At 58.5% G+C, this 16,740-nt stretch overlaps 1 protein-coding gene across 1 annotated transcript; it reads right to left on the bottom strand.

Moving 5' to 3' along the window:
• Window positions 1-916: 916 nt before the first annotated feature.
• Window positions 917-15,977, bottom strand: E2F4 (E2F transcription factor 4). The gene is made up of 10 exons (XM_054169909.1): window positions 15,790-15,977; window positions 14,233-14,342; window positions 12,645-12,806; window positions 12,229-12,272; window positions 9,808-9,869; window positions 8,749-9,034; window positions 6,692-6,862; window positions 5,229-5,276; window positions 4,461-4,505; window positions 917-2,986 (listed from the first exon to the last, which is right to left on the bottom strand). The coding sequence occupies exons 1-10, from the start codon at window positions 15,934-15,936 to the stop codon at window positions 2,871-2,873; spliced, it is 1,191 nt and encodes a 396-aa protein (XP_054025884.1). The 5' UTR covers window positions 15,937-15,977; the 3' UTR covers window positions 917-2,870.
• Between the last annotated feature and the right edge of the window lie 763 nt (window positions 15,978-16,740).

The following is a 16,740-nucleotide window of genomic DNA, read 5'->3' as shown; positions in this document are numbered from 1 at the left end:
CGAGTCTGGGCAACCTGTGCCAGTGTTTCCCCACCCTCATTGCCAACAATTTCTTCCTCATCTCCAGTCTTAACCTCCCCTCCCAGCTCAAAGCCATTGTTCCTCATCCTGGCACTCCCAGCCCTTGTCCAAAGTCCTTCCCCTGCTCTCCTGGAGCCCCTTCAGGTACTGGAAGACTGCTCTAAGATCTCCCTGGAGCCTTCTCCAGGCTAAACAGCCCCAACTCTCCCAGCCTGGCCCCATAGCAGAGGTTCTGTAGCACTCTGATCATCCTGGTGGCCTCCCCTGGATTCTCCCCAGCAGGTCTATGTCCCTCCTGTGCTGGTGTCCCCACAGCTGGACACAGCGCTGCAGGTGAGGCCTCCCCAGAGCAGAAGGGCTCTCCAGCTCTGGCCGTGCTGCTTTGGATGCAGCCCAGGCTGCCCTTGGCCTTCTGTGCCACCAGTGCCCATTGCTGGCTCCTGTCCAGCCTCTCCCCCCCCAGCACCCCCAAGTCCTTCTCTGCAGGGCTGCTCTCAGTCTCATCATCCCCCAGCCTGGATTGGTATCAAGAGTTACCCTGACCCAGGTGCAGGGCCTTGCACTTGGCCTCATGAGGGTCTCCTCAGCCACCTCTGCAGCCTGTCCAGGTCCCTTTGGATGGATCCCATCCTTCAACCTTACCAACCTCACTGCTCAGTTTGGTATCAGCAGCAGCCCTGCTGAGGGTGCCTCAGTCTCACTGCCTGTGACACTGATGAAGACATTGAGTAGCACAGACCCAGTACAGACCCCTGAGTGGCACCACTTGTCACCCACCTCCTGCTGGCCGTCGAGCTGCTGACTACTACCCTTTGGATGCAACCATCCACCCAGTTCCTTCTCCAGTGCACAGCCACCCACCAGCTCCGTGAGGGGAAGCTCTGGAAAGGTTTTGCTGTTTATTCACATCAGAGAACTGTACAAATTTTACAGGCAAATTTTCTTTCCTTGCAAAAAAAAAAAGTATAAAAATAATCTTTATGTAGGAACCCAAAGTTCATCTGCAACAGAAATTCTTCTCTAACCCTTTTCTGCAGGTGGTCTAACTGGTGGCAGGTGGGAGGAGGGCAAGGGCCAGGCAGGACATGGAGAGCTCAGGCTACACCACGGTCATGGAGGCAGCTAACAGGCAGGGGATGAAGGGGTTCTGGCCAGCTCCCATGCCAGGGGACGACAGTTTGGGGTCATGCTGCATGCAAGCTAGACGTGCACCCCTCCATGGGCAGCAGCTGGCACTAGAGAGTATCCCAACATTCCTCTGAAGTTCTTCACACTTTTCCTAAGAAGATGCCTGTGCTTGGAGCTGCAGAGAGGAGCAGCTCTTCTGGAGGAGTCCCACACTGACCAGGATGGCCCAAGGAGCCACCTTGGGGATGCAGGTCCCCAGTACAGAACTCTGCTCACCTCTGTGGCTTCACATCCCTGGTTGCTGGTGCTCCAGCTGCTCCTGTGGTGCACAGGCAGTGAGCTAAGGAGAAGTGAAGCATCAGCAAACCACAAGGATGGCTGAAAACCACCTGCTTTCAGTGCTGAGCATGCTCCTGGCCCAGCTGTCTCCTTGGCAGCTGGTGGAGCAGGAAAGGCAGGACAGCTGCTAGCACCAGAGCTGGAGACAACCAAACACAGCATCTGAGCAGGAAGCACAGCACTACATGGTGGTGTTGCACTCCAGGGTCCAAGGCTGCTGCCATCTCATCACTCCAGGGAAGTCAAGAGCGGAACATCCACCACAGAGGGCAAGAAGAAAGAGATGGAGAGCATCTGGCAGGAAAAGGACGCAGAGAAAGCTCCACACTAGGAAGCGACCTGCTGCAGGATCAGGAATTGGGAGCGTGGGGATGGGCACTGGAGGAGCAGTTCAAATATACAGAAAGCCTGATCCTGAGCAGATGTCCAGAGACAAACAGGGGAGGGTACAAAGCACTCTTCTGGCAACACCCAGACACAGAGCACTGCCAGATGGTTACTGCTGGGATGCCTCCAGACCGCTGAAGGCTCAGCTGCAGTGGTTGGAGACTGCAGATATGAGCAGGCTCTGGTGTACTTGGAGTACCTTGGAGGCACTGGCTGGAGCAGTCTCACCCTTTCACACATCACTCGGGTTAGAACAAGTCACAGCTCAAACCCCCCACTGGCACCTCTTCTTGAGCCCTGTGAAACCCAGCACAGCTGCTGCCCATGGAGCCAGAGCTCCCAGGCTCCTGGCTGGGCAGAACCAGCATACCTGGGTCCTGATAGCAACACAGCTCCTGAATCCCACCAGGAGCCACAACTGGCTAAAAACAAAAAAGTGCTTTTCCTTGGCAAACATCCCAGCTTGGCCTGCAGCCACTGAAGAAATGGCCACTGGGTGCCAATGTGTTGCCTCCTGGCTGTCACTCAGCAGCACAACCACCCCAGCCTGACCTGCTCAGCAATCCAGTGAACTACCTCTGGATGTGGGACTGACCACAGCTGCAGGGCTCCTGGCAGCAGATGGCACCTACGAGGTGCAAAGTGCCTCTGGCAGTGCAGGACAAAACCAAGGCAGGCAGCAATGAGGAAGCTCAGAAGCAGGTGGGCAAATTCTGTGGGTGAACTGAGAAGACTCAAACACAGCACCTGTGAAGTGAGGCCCAGGGTGCAGTAGAGAGGAAGATGCGGGCCAGGGGGCACACGCACCCTGCACGGGCAGCAGAGGAAGAGGAAGAAGCTACAGGGAGGCTCCCAACCTGCAAGTCCACAGCTCTTGGTTCTAAGTCCACAGGAGAGCATCTCTGAGCAGCTCCCCCATCAAGCTCCAGCACAGAAGGAATCCAAACCCAGACACTTGGCAGAGTCCCAGCAGCGGCTGTGCCCACAGGGGCGGCTCAGAGGTTGAGGACAGGCACATCGAAGAGGTCACAGACACCCTCACTCTCGTCCAGGTTGTAGATGTAGTCGTGGTCTCCAGGCGGAGGGGACAAGCGCAGCAAGGGAGCAAACACTGTGGGGACAGAAGGCAGGGCTGAATGGGGAGCTGTCAGCCAGCGGCAGGCACCGCAGCCTGAGGACACCTGACAGCAGCAGGCTCTGAGGCGCTTCAGGTCAGCTCTACAGTATGGAAGGGACAGGCTCTGCTGGTCCTCACAGCCAGCACAGGGGAACAGCCTGTGCCCAGAGCCAGGGAAGCTGGCGAGCTGGGTATGGGTTCAGCTTTGGGGCCCTCACTGCAAGAAGGGCCTTGCTGGAGAGGGTCCAAAGAACAAGACTGGCAAAGGTTCCAGAGCACAAGCCTGGTGAGGAGCAGCTCAACCAGGGTTCTTCAGCCTGGAGAAGGGGAGGCTCAGAGGAGGCTTTCTGGCTCTCAGCTTCCTGAGGGGAAGCTGGAGCCAGGTGTGAGTTGGTCTCTTGTCCCAAGGAGCAAGCAATAGGATGAGGGAAAATGGTTTCAAGGGGCCCCAGGGGAGGTTCAGGTTGGACATGAGGAACAAGTTCTTCCCCTTATGAGGGTTGTCAAGGCCTGGAATAGGCTGCCCAGGGCAGTGGTAAAGCATCCCCTGGAGGGATGCTGGGTTAACAGCTGCACTCAGTGATCTCTCCATCATGAAAGGTCATGGATAGCACAGGAGGTGCCCGAGGACTGGAGGAAAGCCAGCATCACTTCCCAGTTCCCAGAGGGAGTCTGGCAGAGGCTATGATGATGAAAGGCCTGGAGCATCTCTGCTGTGGAGAAAGGCTGAGAGCCCTGGTGGGTGTTTAGTGTGGAGAGAAGGATGAGAGGGGACCTGATCAACATCTGATCAACCTGAGGGGTGGGGGTCAGGAGGCTGAGGCCAGACGCTTGTCAGTAGTACCCAGGGACAGGACAAGGGGCAGTGGACACAAACTGGAACCCAGGAGGTTCCACCTGAGCAGGAGGAGAAATTTCTTTGGTGTGAGTGTGCTGAAGGCCTGGAGCAGGCTGCCCAGAGAGATTGTGGAGTCTCCTCTGGAGAAATTCCAAACCCCACTGGATGTGTTCCTGTGTGACCTGCCCTGAGTGACCCTGCTCTGGCACAGGGGTTGGATTGGATGAAGTCCAGAGGTCCCTTCCAGCTCCTCCCATTCTGTGACACAGTCTCAGGCTGCACCAGGGGAGGTTCAGGCTGGATGTCAGGAAGAAGTTCTATACAGAGAGAGTGATTGCCCATTGGAATGGGCTGCCTGGGGAGGTGGTGGGGTCACCATCATTGGAGGTGTTCAGGAGGAGACTTGATGGGGTGCTTGGTGCCATGGGTTAGTTGTTTAGGTGGTGTTGGATTGGGTGATGGGTTGGACACCACGATGATCTTGAAGGTCTCTTCCAACCTGGTTTATTCTATGTATTCTATTCTACTCTATGTATTCTTCCAACCTAAGTAGTTCTATGGCTCTAAGTCACACAGTGTGGTTGTGCTCCCCTGGAAAGGCCACACCATGAGGGGAGACTCAAAACTCACCTTCAGAGGACATCAGCTCCTCCAGCAGCTCAGAGTTCATACATTCTGAGGAAGAGAGAAGTAGGGTTAAGCAACATTGATTTCCTGCCCTGTTCACTTGAAGTTCCCCACCCTGCCCAGGGTGCTCCTTACCCTTGTTAACCCCTCCCTGGCCAAGCTCCAGCATGGGCAGCAGGCAGTGGAAAAAAGAGGCTCATGGAAAGGGAAATTGGTGTCAGAACTGGAGGAGCTGTGCTCTACCCCTGCACTAGCTGAAGCCCCAAACCACTCCACAGGAAACTCAACAAGCTCCTGAAACTCAGCTAGCAAAGCCTGACTTGTTCACAGCCCTCAGGCAGTGCCTCAGGACCTAACGAGATGAGAAACTTGTTTGGTGTGAGGGTGCTGGAGGCCTGGAGCAGGCTGCCCAGAGAGCTTGTGGAGTCTCCTTCTTTGTAGAGCTTCCAAACGCACCTAGATGTGTTCCTGTGTGACCCTGCTCTGGCAGGGGTTTGGACTGGATGATCTCCACAGGTCCCTTCCAACCCCTCCCATCCTGTGGTTCTGTGATTGCATGATCTGCACACTGGCAAACTCTACCAAAGACACAAAACCACAGAGAAACCAGGAACTGCAGGAGGGCCTAGCTGCAGGTGGAGCCAGCCGCCACCAGTGACCACAGCACCTTCCATCCCCAACAGAACCCCATGGGGAGTGACTAAAGCAAAGTGTCCCACATCTGTGGGTAGCTGGGCACAGGGCCAGGCTGTGGTGAGGGAGCAAACCTACCTCTGGTTGGATCAAACATCTCTGACAACTCTTTGGGAAGCTCCAGTACTGCAAACATAACACAGTAAATGGTTGACATTGTCACATGGAGAGTCTGAAGCGCTTCACAGCCTCATCACCCACAGTCCTAGGCACCCAAATCACCCAGTGCCACCCAGACACTGTTCTCACAGCCCAGGGCTCTGCTGAACTGACAAAACACTTCAGCCCAACTGCTTTAAAATCAGCCTGTTGGAACTGTGGGCCAGGAAAGGGAGCAGAGCCAGCAGCTGTGTGCAGGCCCCACCTGGTGCTAGCTTCCATCCACCACTTCCACTTATCTCTGTACAATGGTTTGGGTGGGAAGAGACCTTGCAAGACCACCCAGCCCACCCCCTGCAGCCAGCAGGGACATCTGCAGCCAGAGCACATTGCTCACAGCCACAACCAACCTGACCTGCAGTGGTGCCAGCCATGGGGCAGCCCCCACCTCTCTGGGCAGCCTGGGCCAGGCTTTGCCCACCCTCAGTCTCAAGCATTTCTCCTCCTCTCCACTCTCAATCTCCCTCTTCCAGTTCAAACCATCCCCCCTTGGCCTAGCACAACAGTCCCTGCTCAAAACTCTGTCCCCAGCTTTCTTTGAGCTCCTTCCAGCACTGCAAGGCCACCAGAAGGTCTCCAGGCTGACCAAGCCCAACTCTCTCAGCCTGGCCTTAGGGCAGAGGGCTTCCAGCCCTGCCAGCATTGCTGTGGCCTCCTCTGGCCCTGCTCCAACAGGTCCCTGCAGCTCTAGAGTGAGGACATGTTTTTAGAGTGTCCTCATGGCTCCCCTGGGCTACAGCCAGTCCAAGATGTGACCAGTTCCCACTTCTCTCAAGCACACATTGCAATAAGCTTTCCTCTCCCTACCACAACCCTGCAGCCCTGCAGTGCAGGGATGTTGCAAGCCAGCAGAATGGCTGCTGGAGGATGCTTCCATCCTTGGGCCTCCTTGCCACTGCCTGGCAGAAAGCTCCAGTGCTGCTTTTTAAAAGCCTATTTCAGCTCAGCAGGCACATGGATGAACTCCCCAGGTGTGCACTGGGAGTGTTAAGATCCCCTAGAGAGATGAAGTGCTGCTGAGTAAGGGAGGAACAGGGAGCCAAGAGCTCTTCTACAGAAGGAGTCCCCAGGAGTCCCCAAGGTGCTCTCACAGATGGATGAAAATTCTGCAGCTACACACAGTCCCAAAATGGGACCCTGCACTAGGGACTGAAAGGGACTAATCCTGCACCTAACAGCAGAGATGTGTCAGGTGGTCATCCTTGGCAGCTCCTCTGATGTCACAGCAAGTGGCAGGACTCCAGAATTGCCACAGTCACCTCTGGCCAGGCTCCCCAGCAGCCCCACAGCGCCGTGGCTGCTCATGCTGGCAGGACAGGCAGAGCAGGGCTCAGCTTTCCCCAGGCCCAGCAGCAGGGCTGGGCTGCAGGTGGGATACTCACCACCAGCATGGTCAGGCTTGATGGGCTCGAAGGAGGTGGAGGGGCTGGGCAGGATGGAGCTGCTGTCCAGGGAGGCAGAGGACTGCAGTGCCTGAGTGTCCAAGCTGGCTGCTGCGCTGCCCAGGGGCTCCAGCTCACTGCTCCTGGGCTCTGCTGCTGGCACACTGCCTCCTGCAAGAGCCAGGGGCACAGCCACGTCACACAGCCAGGCAGGATGGAGAAGGGCACCCACACCATCCACTCCAACTGCTCTGCTCAGCCTGAGGCTAGCCCAAGGTCCTCTGCACCACAGCTCTGCCTCTTGGAAACACCTCCAGGGGTGGGCATTCAGCCACCTCCCTGGGTGGGCATTCAGCCACCTCCCTGGGTGGGCATTCAGCCACCTCCCTGGGTGGGCATTCAGCCACCTCCCTGGGTGGGCATTCAGCCACCTCCCTGAGCAGCCTGGGCCAGTCTTGAGAATCCTTCCAGTGAAGAATTTTCTTCTGATATCCAACCTAAAGCTACCCTCGGGCAACCTGAGGCCATTTCCTCTCTTCTTATCACTTGTTCCTCAGGAGAAGAGCCCAACTCCACCTTGGCTCTGGCCTCCTCACAGGGAGCTGTAGAGAGCACTGAGGTCTCCCTCAGCCTCCTCTTCTCCACACCAAACACCCCCAGCTCCCTCAGCTGCTCCTCCCCAGCCCTTTTTTTCCAGACCCTTCCCCAGCTTTGTTGCCCTTCTCTGGACCCTCTCCAGCCTCTCAATGTCCTTCTTGGAGTGAGAGGCCCAGAATTTAACCCAGGATTCAAGGTGTAGCCCCACCAGTGCCCAGTCCAGGGGCATGATCCCTGCCCTTCTCCTGCTGCCCACACCATTGCTGATGCAGGCCAGGCTGCTGGTGGCCTTCTTGCCCACCTGGGCACAACCTGGATCATCTTCAGCTGCTGAAGGTTTCTTCTCCACTGGGCAGTTTCCAGCCACTGTGCCCCCAGACTGGAGCCTTCATGGGGTTGTTGTGACCCAAAGGCAGGACCCAGCACTTGGCCTTGTTGAACCTCAACCATGGATACAGCCTGGCCAGGTCCTTCTACGGAGCCTCCCTACCCTCCAGCAGGTCAACACTCTCCCTGAGCTCAGTGTCCTCTGCTTCCTCCTAGTGACATCTGCCACCTCCTCAGCAAACATCAGCCCCACAGCAAACAGCAGGGCCAAGCAGGGCCAGCTGCCTGGAAGGGGGCTTCTTGCTCGGTAGTGCCAGGCTGCCCTCAGATCAGGCAGTACAAGCCCAGCAGCCAGCCACATCCAGGAGAAGTGTGGCCAGCACAGAGGGGCTCCTCTCTGCCTGCTCACAGCTGAGGATGCTCTTGGGAGTGTCCAGTTTGGGCCATCCTCTAGTCTGAGAAAGATGTGGAGAAGACTCAGCTGAGGGCTGTCATGTTGGCCAGGGCTCTAGGGCACATGTGCTGTGAGGAGGGGTGGAAAGAGCTGGGCTTGTGCAGCCAGGCAAAAGTCCAAGAGCAACCTAACAGCAGCTTGCAGCTACCTGCAGGGAAGATGCAGGAGTTCAGAACCCCTTGGTGGTGCCAACCAATACAATGTGTGCAACAGGCAGGAGATCCAGACATCAGGAAGAAGGAATTCCCTGAGGGGGTGCTGCAGCCCTGAGGGGCTCCCACAGGAAGCTGGGAATCTCCCTCTGGAGGCCTTCAGAAGGCAGCTACATAAAGCCACAAGCAGCCTCAGGCTGCCATCGTTGAGTTTGCTCAAACTGGAAGCTGAGCTTGAGACTCAAAAAGAGCCTTGCACACAGAGGGGTCTGCATGGTAAGCCCTCCCCAGCCACCACTGCCACAGGCTGGCACTGCCCCCTCCAGCCATGGCATCAACCCAGCACGCTGGAGCTCGTGCTCCTGCAGGAGCAGCTGCCACTGGTCAGGACAAGAGGCGAAGCTCACTGCAGCAAAGGCAGAGGTGCTTCCTGTGCCTGCAGCTGACCATGCCCAACAGCTGCAGCCACAGCCAGGCCAAGGAGCAGCTCTGCCCCTGAGCCAACAGCCCCTTGGTGCCTCCCTCACCTGTGCTGCTGGTTTTCTGCTCGGGGCAGCCGTGGTCCTGAGTGCTGGTGGGGGTTGGTGTGGAGGGCTGGGTGCTGCTGGGAACTGAAGCCTCCTGCAGTTGGGTGGGTGCTGGGATCTGTGGCTTGGAGGGTGTGGCAGCTTGGCACTGGATGAGGTCCTCAGGGGGAGGGACAGGGAGCACCACAGGAGGGGAGCTCCAAGCGTCTTTGTTGACCAAGAGCACATCAATGGGGCCACTGGTGCTCTTCAGGTGGATCTGGTACTTCTTCTGCCCATTGAGGCCCTGAGGCAGGGAAAAAGCACAACACAGATGCTCAGTGCTTGGTCATCTGAAAGGCCTTTACCAAGCAAAATAACCCTGGGATTCTAGGATTAAGCCATGCATGAAACCACAGCCATGCACTGAAAGCTCCTCCCAGTCAGAATGGACGTTGCCAGAGGCAGGATGTCCAGGCAGGGCAGCAAGGATCCACACACACCTCCCAGACCTGTCCCCTTCCCTGGAGCTCCTGTCATTGCTCACAGCCTTCCAAACAGGGATTCTTGGCACTTATTTCACACTCAGAGCCTTCCTTGGGTTACCAGTTCCTGACTCCATGAAACCCTCTGGAGAGAAGGCTCCAGGAAGACCTCAGAGCAGCCTTCCAGTACCTGAAGGGGCTCCAAGAGAGCTGGGGAAGGACTTTGGACAAGGGCTGGGAGTGCCAGGATGAGGGACAATGGCTTTGAGCTGGGAAAGGGAGGACTGAGACTGGAGATGAGGAAGAAATTGTTGGCAGTGAGGATGGGGAGCACAGGCTGCCCAGGGAGGCTGTGGCTGCCTCCTGTCTGGAGGTGTTCCAGGCCAGGCTGGATGAGGCCTTGAGCAGCCTGGCTGGTGGATGGTGTCCCTGCCCAGAGCAGGGGGTTGGCACTGGATGATCTTTAAAGTCCTTTCTAATCTGACCCATTCTAGGACTCTATGATCCCCAACTGCCAGTTCCCAGTCTGGTCACTTCAGCAGCACACCCTCCCCAGCACTCCCACTCCTGCTGCCCCCACACCTTCAGCACTCACCTCAGGGATGGGCACCTCCAAACGTGTGCCCAAGGGGGCTCGGATGGCAAGGAGGGTATCTCCTGTGGACACAGCCTGGGGTCAGCACAAACTGCTCTGATGATAATGAAGCACTGACAAAGGACCCCCCACACCCCTGAGGCCCCCCATCTCCTGGAGGATTGCCATTGACAGCCACCTGAGATGGCACAGCTCCCAGTGTGCCAGCTGCCCAGGGCATAGAAAATCCACAAGGCTGTCCCCAGAGCAGCCCTGAAGGCTTTGATCAGCATCCCTCCAGGCTTAAAACCCCTGCAACATCTGCATCCTAAAGGGAGTGTCCTGCACCCTGCCACCACAGCCTTCAGATGGCAACAGCAGAGTGCACAGCCCTGGCAAGGCACAGCAGGGCACCCTCCTGCTGCAGTACTCACACCTGAAACCAGCACCTCCCAGTCCCTGCTGGCCAGGGAGCTGCCTGCTGCTGTGTGCTCATCAACATTTCAAGGATTTGGGGCAAGAGGATGGGGCCAGACACTTGTCAGTGGTGCCCAGAAACAGGGCAAGGGGCAATGGAACCCAGGAGGATCCATCTGAACTAGTGCTGGGCAGTGGGGAGGTGAGGCCACATCTTGAGCACTGGGGGCAGGTTTGGGCTTCTCACTGCAAGAAGGACATTGAGAGGCTGGATCAGGTTCAGGGAAGGGCAACAAAGCTGGGCAAGGGCCTGGAGAGCAGAGCTGGAGAGGAGCAGCTGAGGGAGCTGAGGGTATTTAGTGTGGAGGAGGCTGAGGGGAGACCTCATTGCTCTCTACAGCTCCCTGAGAGGAAGCTGGAGCCAGGGGGGTGGGATTGGGCTCTGCTCCCAAAGAACAACAGGACAAGACAAAGAGGCCTCCTGTCACTCCAGGGGAGGTTCAGATTGGACATGAGGAACAATATGTTCCCCTCAGAATTGTCCAGGCCTGGCCCAGGCTGCCCAGGGTGGAGTCTCCATCCCTGGAGGGGTTTCAGAGCCACAGAGACATGGTGCTGGGGGCTATGGGTTAGTGGTGTCCTGGCAGTGCTGGTTTGAGGGTTGAATCTGAAAGATCTGATCTGACTGAAAGGATTCCATGAAAAACAGAAGAGCTGGTGGTGGAGCAAGATGAGGAGAGAGCTTGGGAGTGAGCAGGAGTCAGCAGTGGTAAGATCACAATGGTCTGAGGGAGGTCAAGACAAGCAGCTGCAGTTTCTGCTGCAAGCAGGAAGCAGGGTGCCAGGGTGGGGAGAGGCAGGGAGCCCACCAAAGCAGGAAGGAGCCCCCCACAACAGCACAGCTGAGGACAGGTCCTGTGCTGCTGCCTGCCACACCACACACTGCCCACCAGCCCTCTGGGGGCCTTTGGGCCCTGCAGCTATTACTAAAACTGCAACAGAGCAGAAACAGAGACTGCTGAGGGACTCCTTCCCTCTGCCCCCCCGAGGCAGCACACATGGCTGTGTGGGGAGGCAGCTCTCAGCAGGGAGGTCATACTTACTGCTTTCCCTTCTGACCTCTCTTCACCTCCTCCTAGCACTCATGCTGGAGGACACAAAGCAGCTCGGGGACCACTCATCAGACCCAGAGTTGTATCAGGCATCAAAGTTTTTCTTACAACACATCCACCCAAACCCTTAACAGCAAGGGCCTCTACCACACCTCACACCCCAGCAAACAGACCTCAGACAGCAGCTCTGCTCCTGCAGACACCAGGGCAGGGGGACACCTCCCCCTCTGATGGTGACAGGACAACTACAGCTCGCTGGGACCCAGACCCAGGATGGTGTCAGAGCTCATGCCTCATGCTGCTGGGCAGCCCCTGCTCTGCTGCCTCCTCTCTGCTGTATCAGAGAATGGTCCTGGCTGGAAGAGGCCTTTCAGATCATGGAGTCCAATCCTTAACCCAGCACTAAGGATGGCCCTCAGCACCACATTTCCATGGCTTTGAAACCCCTTCAGGGATGGGTACTCCACCACTGCCCTGGGCAGCTTGGACCAGGCCTTGGCAACCCTTTTGGGGAAGAAATTGTTCTTCATGGCCAACCTAACCCTCCCCTGATGCAACCTGAGGCCTTTTCCTCTCATTCTGTAACTTATTCCTTGGAAGAGCCCAACCCCACCTGACTGCAGCCTCCCCTTAGGGAGCTGTAGAGAGCAATGAGGTCTCCCCTCTGCCTCCTCTTCTCCAGACCAACCCCCAGCTCCCTTAGCTGCTCCTCCCCAGCCCTGTTCTCCAGACCCTTCCCCAGCTTTGCTGCCCTTCCCTGGACCCTATCCAGCCTCTCAATGTCCTTCTGGGAGTGAGGGACCCAAAACTGCACCCAGTGCTCAAGGTGTGTCCTCACCAGTGCCCAGTACAGGGGGAAGGAACGCAGCAGGGCCAGGCTGGCTGCCTGTAGGAGGGAGCAGCATTTCCTCACCTGTGAAGCACTTGCAGATGTCCTCATGTGTCACATATGCTAAGGTGTCCACAGTTAAGGAGAAAAGCTGCAGCTCCCTGTGCAAACTCAAAGGCCACTTGATGTTTCCTGCCTGACCCCAAGACATGCCTCTCCCAGAAGGCTTCTTGCCACGCTCTGAGGAGGTGAACTTTGCAAGCTATGTCCTCATCAAAGCTGAGAGCCTCAGCCAGGCAAGCCCTAAGAGCAGCTCTGCACCGAAAGCAGCCTCTGTGTTTCCCAGAGCAGCACTCTCTCAGAGTCAGCACCCCGCGGGGCTTCACCTCACAGGGCCAGATGGAAGCCAGGCAGAGCAGAGGACGCCGGCTGCCAGGCCGAGTGCCCAGAGCCGCCGCAGCAGGGCAGCGGCCCCGGCACAAAGCCGTCCCAAAGGATATCTGCTGTTGTGCACGTCCTCGGTGACGTTGCGGATGCTCTGCTGCACCCACATCTTCTGCTGCTCCAGCTCCTGCTCACGCTGCTCCAGGTCCTCGATGTCTGCCTTCAGCTCGATCAGCTTGTGAGCGATCTCGCGGGTGTTGCAGCCAGGGCCCACCCCTCTGGGCAGAGGGCACAGCAGGGACACGCATCAGCCCCCGCGACACCCGCGCCAGCCCTGACCCCTCAGGAAGCTGCCGCCCCCCGCCGCCGCTCCTGGCGCGTGCCGAGGCCCGACGGCTCAGCAAGCCTCATCTGCAGCCACCTTCCAGCACACCGAGGTTTGGTGCTGTCCTACATCCTGCAGCCTGGCAGGGTTCTGCCCCATCTCCAGTGTCAGGGCAGGAACTGTTCCTGGTCCAGGGCAGGCTTCACGTACAAGAGACACCAGGGGTCCTGCAGCTGCCCTCACTGCACTGCCTTGGGTTGGAAGGGACCTTACAAGGCCACCCAGCCCAACCCCTGCAGCCAGCAGGGACATCTGCAGCCAGAGCACATTGCTCACAGCCACAACCAACCTGACCTGCAGTGGTGCCAGCCATGGGGCAGCTCCCACCTCTCTGGGCAGCCTGGGCCAGGCTCTCCCCACCCTCAGTGTCAAACATCTCTCCTTCTCTCCACTCTCAATCTCCCTCTTCCAGTTCAAACCATGGCACAACAGGCCTTGCTCCAAACTCTGTCCCCAACTTTCTTAGAGCTCCTTCCAGTACTGCAAGGCCACTAGAAGGTGTCCCTGGAGCCTTCTCTTCTCCAGGCTCACCAAGCCCAACTCTCAGCCTGGCCTCACAGCAGAGCCCTTCCATCCCTGCCAGCACTGCTGTGGCCTCCTCTGGCCCTGCTCCAGCAGGTCCCTGTCTGTACTGAGGGCTCCAGAGCTGCCCCAGCACTGCAGGGGGGATCTCAGCAGAGCACAGCAGAGGGGCAGAATCCCCTCCCTGCCCCTGCTGCCCACACTGCTGGGGATCAGCCCAGGACAGGCTGGGGCTGGGCTGGTAGCACTTCGTGCCAGCTCATCTCCAGCTCTGCATTCCAGCACCCCCAACTCCTTCTCCTCAGAGCTGCTCTCCAGCCCTAGCCTGGGTTTATACTGGAGGTTGTCCTCACACAGGGACAGGAGCATGCCCTTGGCCTTTTTGAACCTCATTAAATTCACGTGGTCTCACTTCTCCAGCTTGCCCAGGTCCCTCTGGATGGATCCTGTCCCTCAGGCCTGTCAACTGTGCCACTCAGCTTGGTGTCACCTGCAAGCCTGCTGTGTACTCTATCTCACTGATGGAGATGTCAACAGCACTGTTCTCAATATGGACTCCCTTGGTGCACACCACTTGCCATCAGTCTCCTTGTGGACATGGAGCAGCTGACCACTACCCTCTGGATGTGAGCATCCAACCAAATCCTCATGCTCCAAACAGGCTATGGGAAAGGAACCAGCACAGCATAGCCCAGTGGGGGGAAGTGCCCTCGTGCTCCAAGCAGAGCAGTTTAACCCTGCTGTCTCCTAGCCCTGGCCCCAAGGGCACCAGCACCCAGGCCACCTTCCTCACTCACTTCCACTGGATGCTGTTCTTGGACTTCTTCTCAATCAGGCCGATGCCCTCCAGCACGTTGGTGATGTCATAGATTCGCCGCTTCTGGCGCACGGCCAAGGTGTCTGCAGCCTGCAGGAGGGGTGAGACACTGAGCCCCGAGTCTGGGTTCTGCTTTACTCCTTCCCCTCTCAGACCATGCCTGGCTGAGTGCTCTGCTGGCCACCTCACACCTGCCCTGTCCCAGCACCCCAGGTCACAAAGCCATCTGCTCAATGTCACTGTTACCACGAGGAGTCAGTGACCCCTCCGGGCCTTTCCTTACTGCCTCCAAGCACAAACCAAGTTGCAGCCATTCCAAAAACCAACCTTCCCTGGGAGCACTCATGCTCCAAGCCACCCTCAAAACCCTTTCAGGGGCAAGATGAGGGTGGGAAGAGGAATGACAAGAGCTTGCTCTGTGAGGGAGAACAGTTCAGCCAAACCAGCACTCAAAAGGGCTAAAACCTTGGTAGAGAATCAGCACTGCTTCAGAGGCAGGTCCATAGAACTCACAGAGTGGTTGGGGTTGGAACAGCACTCTCAGATCATCCAGTCCAGCCAGCAACCCAAACCCAACATGGCCACTAAGCCATCTCCCCAAGTGCCATGGCCACAGGGTTCTGGAACACCTCCAGGGATGGGGACTCCACCACCTCCCTGGGCAGCCTGTTCCAGTCCCTGACCACTCTTGCAGCAAAAAATTGTTCCTAATCTCCAACCTAAGCCTCCCTTGGCACAATTTGAGGACATTTCTCTCCTCCTATGACTGAGACGAGAGAAGAGCCCAACCCCATCTCACTGCAGCCTCCTCTTGGGGAGCTGTAGAGGGCAACGAGGTCTCCACTCAGCCTCCTCTTCTCCACACTAAACACCTCCAGCTCCCCCAGCTGCTCCTCCCCAGCCCTGTTCTCCTGGGTGGGGTTGGGCTGATGGTTGGACTGGACGATCTCAGACGGCTTTCCCCCCCCAAGCAATTCTGTGATTCTACAGAAATCTTCAAACTGCAGAGGCAGGACTCATTCCCAGGGCACTTCTCCACAGCCCCTGGCAGAGATGAGCCTGACCATGCTCCCTTCTGCGCTGCAGACTCGGGGCAAAGGGCAGCGAGGAGGAACACCTTCTGTAGGTGTCCGTAAGACCACGGCGGCTGCCCAGGCCTACATCGCGGCGGTGCAGTGAGCAAACAGCATCTTGGCGTGGGCAGGAAGGCAGATGATGAGGAGGCTGAAGGACCCAGAAGCCTGCCAGCAGCAGGAAGAGCCCTCTGCCTCCTCTGTCCCCGGGAGCGCAGGCAGGGCCGGGACAGGAAGCAACGGAAAGCACCAGGGCAGAGCCCCCGCGGCCGTGCCCTCTTGCGCAGCCCCGGGACCTCCCGGGAGACGCCGCTTATCCCCGACCTGCCGCTGCCGCCGCGCCCAGCCTCCCTCCCTCCAAACCCGGCCGGGAGAGCGGCCCCGTCGCCGTCCCGCACGCCCCACGCCCGCCAGCGGCAGCCCCCGTCCCGGTGCGGCGGGGCCGTCCGCCGCAGCCCCCGCACCAGCTTGAGGTCGAGCACGCCGTCCTTGGCCTCCTGCAGCAGCGACACAAACTTGGTGGTCAGCAACCCCAGGCTCTTCTCGTGCCGGCTCGGCGCCCCCGCAGCCCCGCTCCCACCCCCGGGGGGCTGCGGCCCGCACTCCGCCATCTGCGCGCCGCCGCCACCGGCTCCGGCCCGGCCGCGCTTCCGCTTCCGACCGCTGGGCACCACGGGAGCTTCCGGGGCGGGGCGGCGACGGAGCAACGGCCGAGCGGGGCGGTGCCGCGGGAGCGCGCTCCGCCTCGGCCCCGCCTGCCCCGGGCAGGGCTGGCGGAGTGTTGGCCACACCCCCCCACAGCCGCTTGATGTAGAAGGCGCAGCGCCGCCCCGGGCCGAGGCGCTGGGCTGTGCCCGGGCAGGGCGGCGTGTGCCGGGCACGGCTCCAGGAGCGTTAGCCAGGGAGGAGCTATCGCCACTGCCTGCCTTTGGTTCAGCCTTTGTGGACCTTTCCCCAGCTGCTGCATCCTTGGCCGTGGGTGCAGAGGGTGCAGGGAAGGAGCCGGCCTGGGGTGGTGCCCATCTGGAGCACCCAAGGCACCCACCCTGTCCTCCAGAGCCAGGCTGGCTGCTAGTGGGACAGTGCTGGGAGGCAGAGAGGGAGGCTGTGTGCCATGGGACTGGGAAAGAGTCTGGAGAGCAGGACTGGGGAGGAGCAGCTGAGGGACCTGCGGGTATTTAGTGTGAAGAGGAGGCTGAGGGGAGACCTCATTGCTCCCTGAAAGGAGGCTGCAGTGATGTGGGAGTTGGTCTGTTCAAGTAACAAGTGACAGGACGAGCAAATGTCCTCAAGCTGTGCCAGAGGAGGTTCAGGTTGGATACGAGGACAAATTTCTTCCCAGCAAGGGCTCTCAGGCACTGTCCCGGGCTGCCCAGTGAGGTGGTGCAGCCCTCATCCCTGGAGGGGTGTCAGAG

This window comes from Dryobates pubescens, chromosome 19, assembly GCF_014839835.1.
Source record: "Dryobates pubescens isolate bDryPub1 chromosome 19, bDryPub1.pri, whole genome shotgun sequence".
In the NCBI taxonomy this organism is placed as follows: Eukaryota; Metazoa; Chordata; class Aves; order Piciformes; family Picidae; genus Dryobates; species Dryobates pubescens.
Note: the sequence above shows the minus strand (reverse complement) of the source record. Positions and strands in the feature narration are given on the sequence as shown.

Excerpts from the sequence above, each read along its gene's own strand:
- E2F4 (XM_054169909.1), bottom strand. The coding sequence starts at position 15,936 with ATGGCGGAGTGCGGGCCGCAGCCCCCCGGGGGTGGGAGCGGGGCTGCG. Across the intron at positions 12,807-14,232 it reads AAGAACAGCATCCAGTGGAA|AGGGGTGGGCCCTGGCTGCA; the intron begins GTGAGTGAGGAA and ends CCCTCTGCCCAG. Across the intron at positions 6,863-8,748 it reads GCAGAAAACCAGCAGCACAG|GAGGCAGTGTGCCAGCAGCA; the intron begins GTGAGGGAGGCA and ends TGGCTCTTGCAG.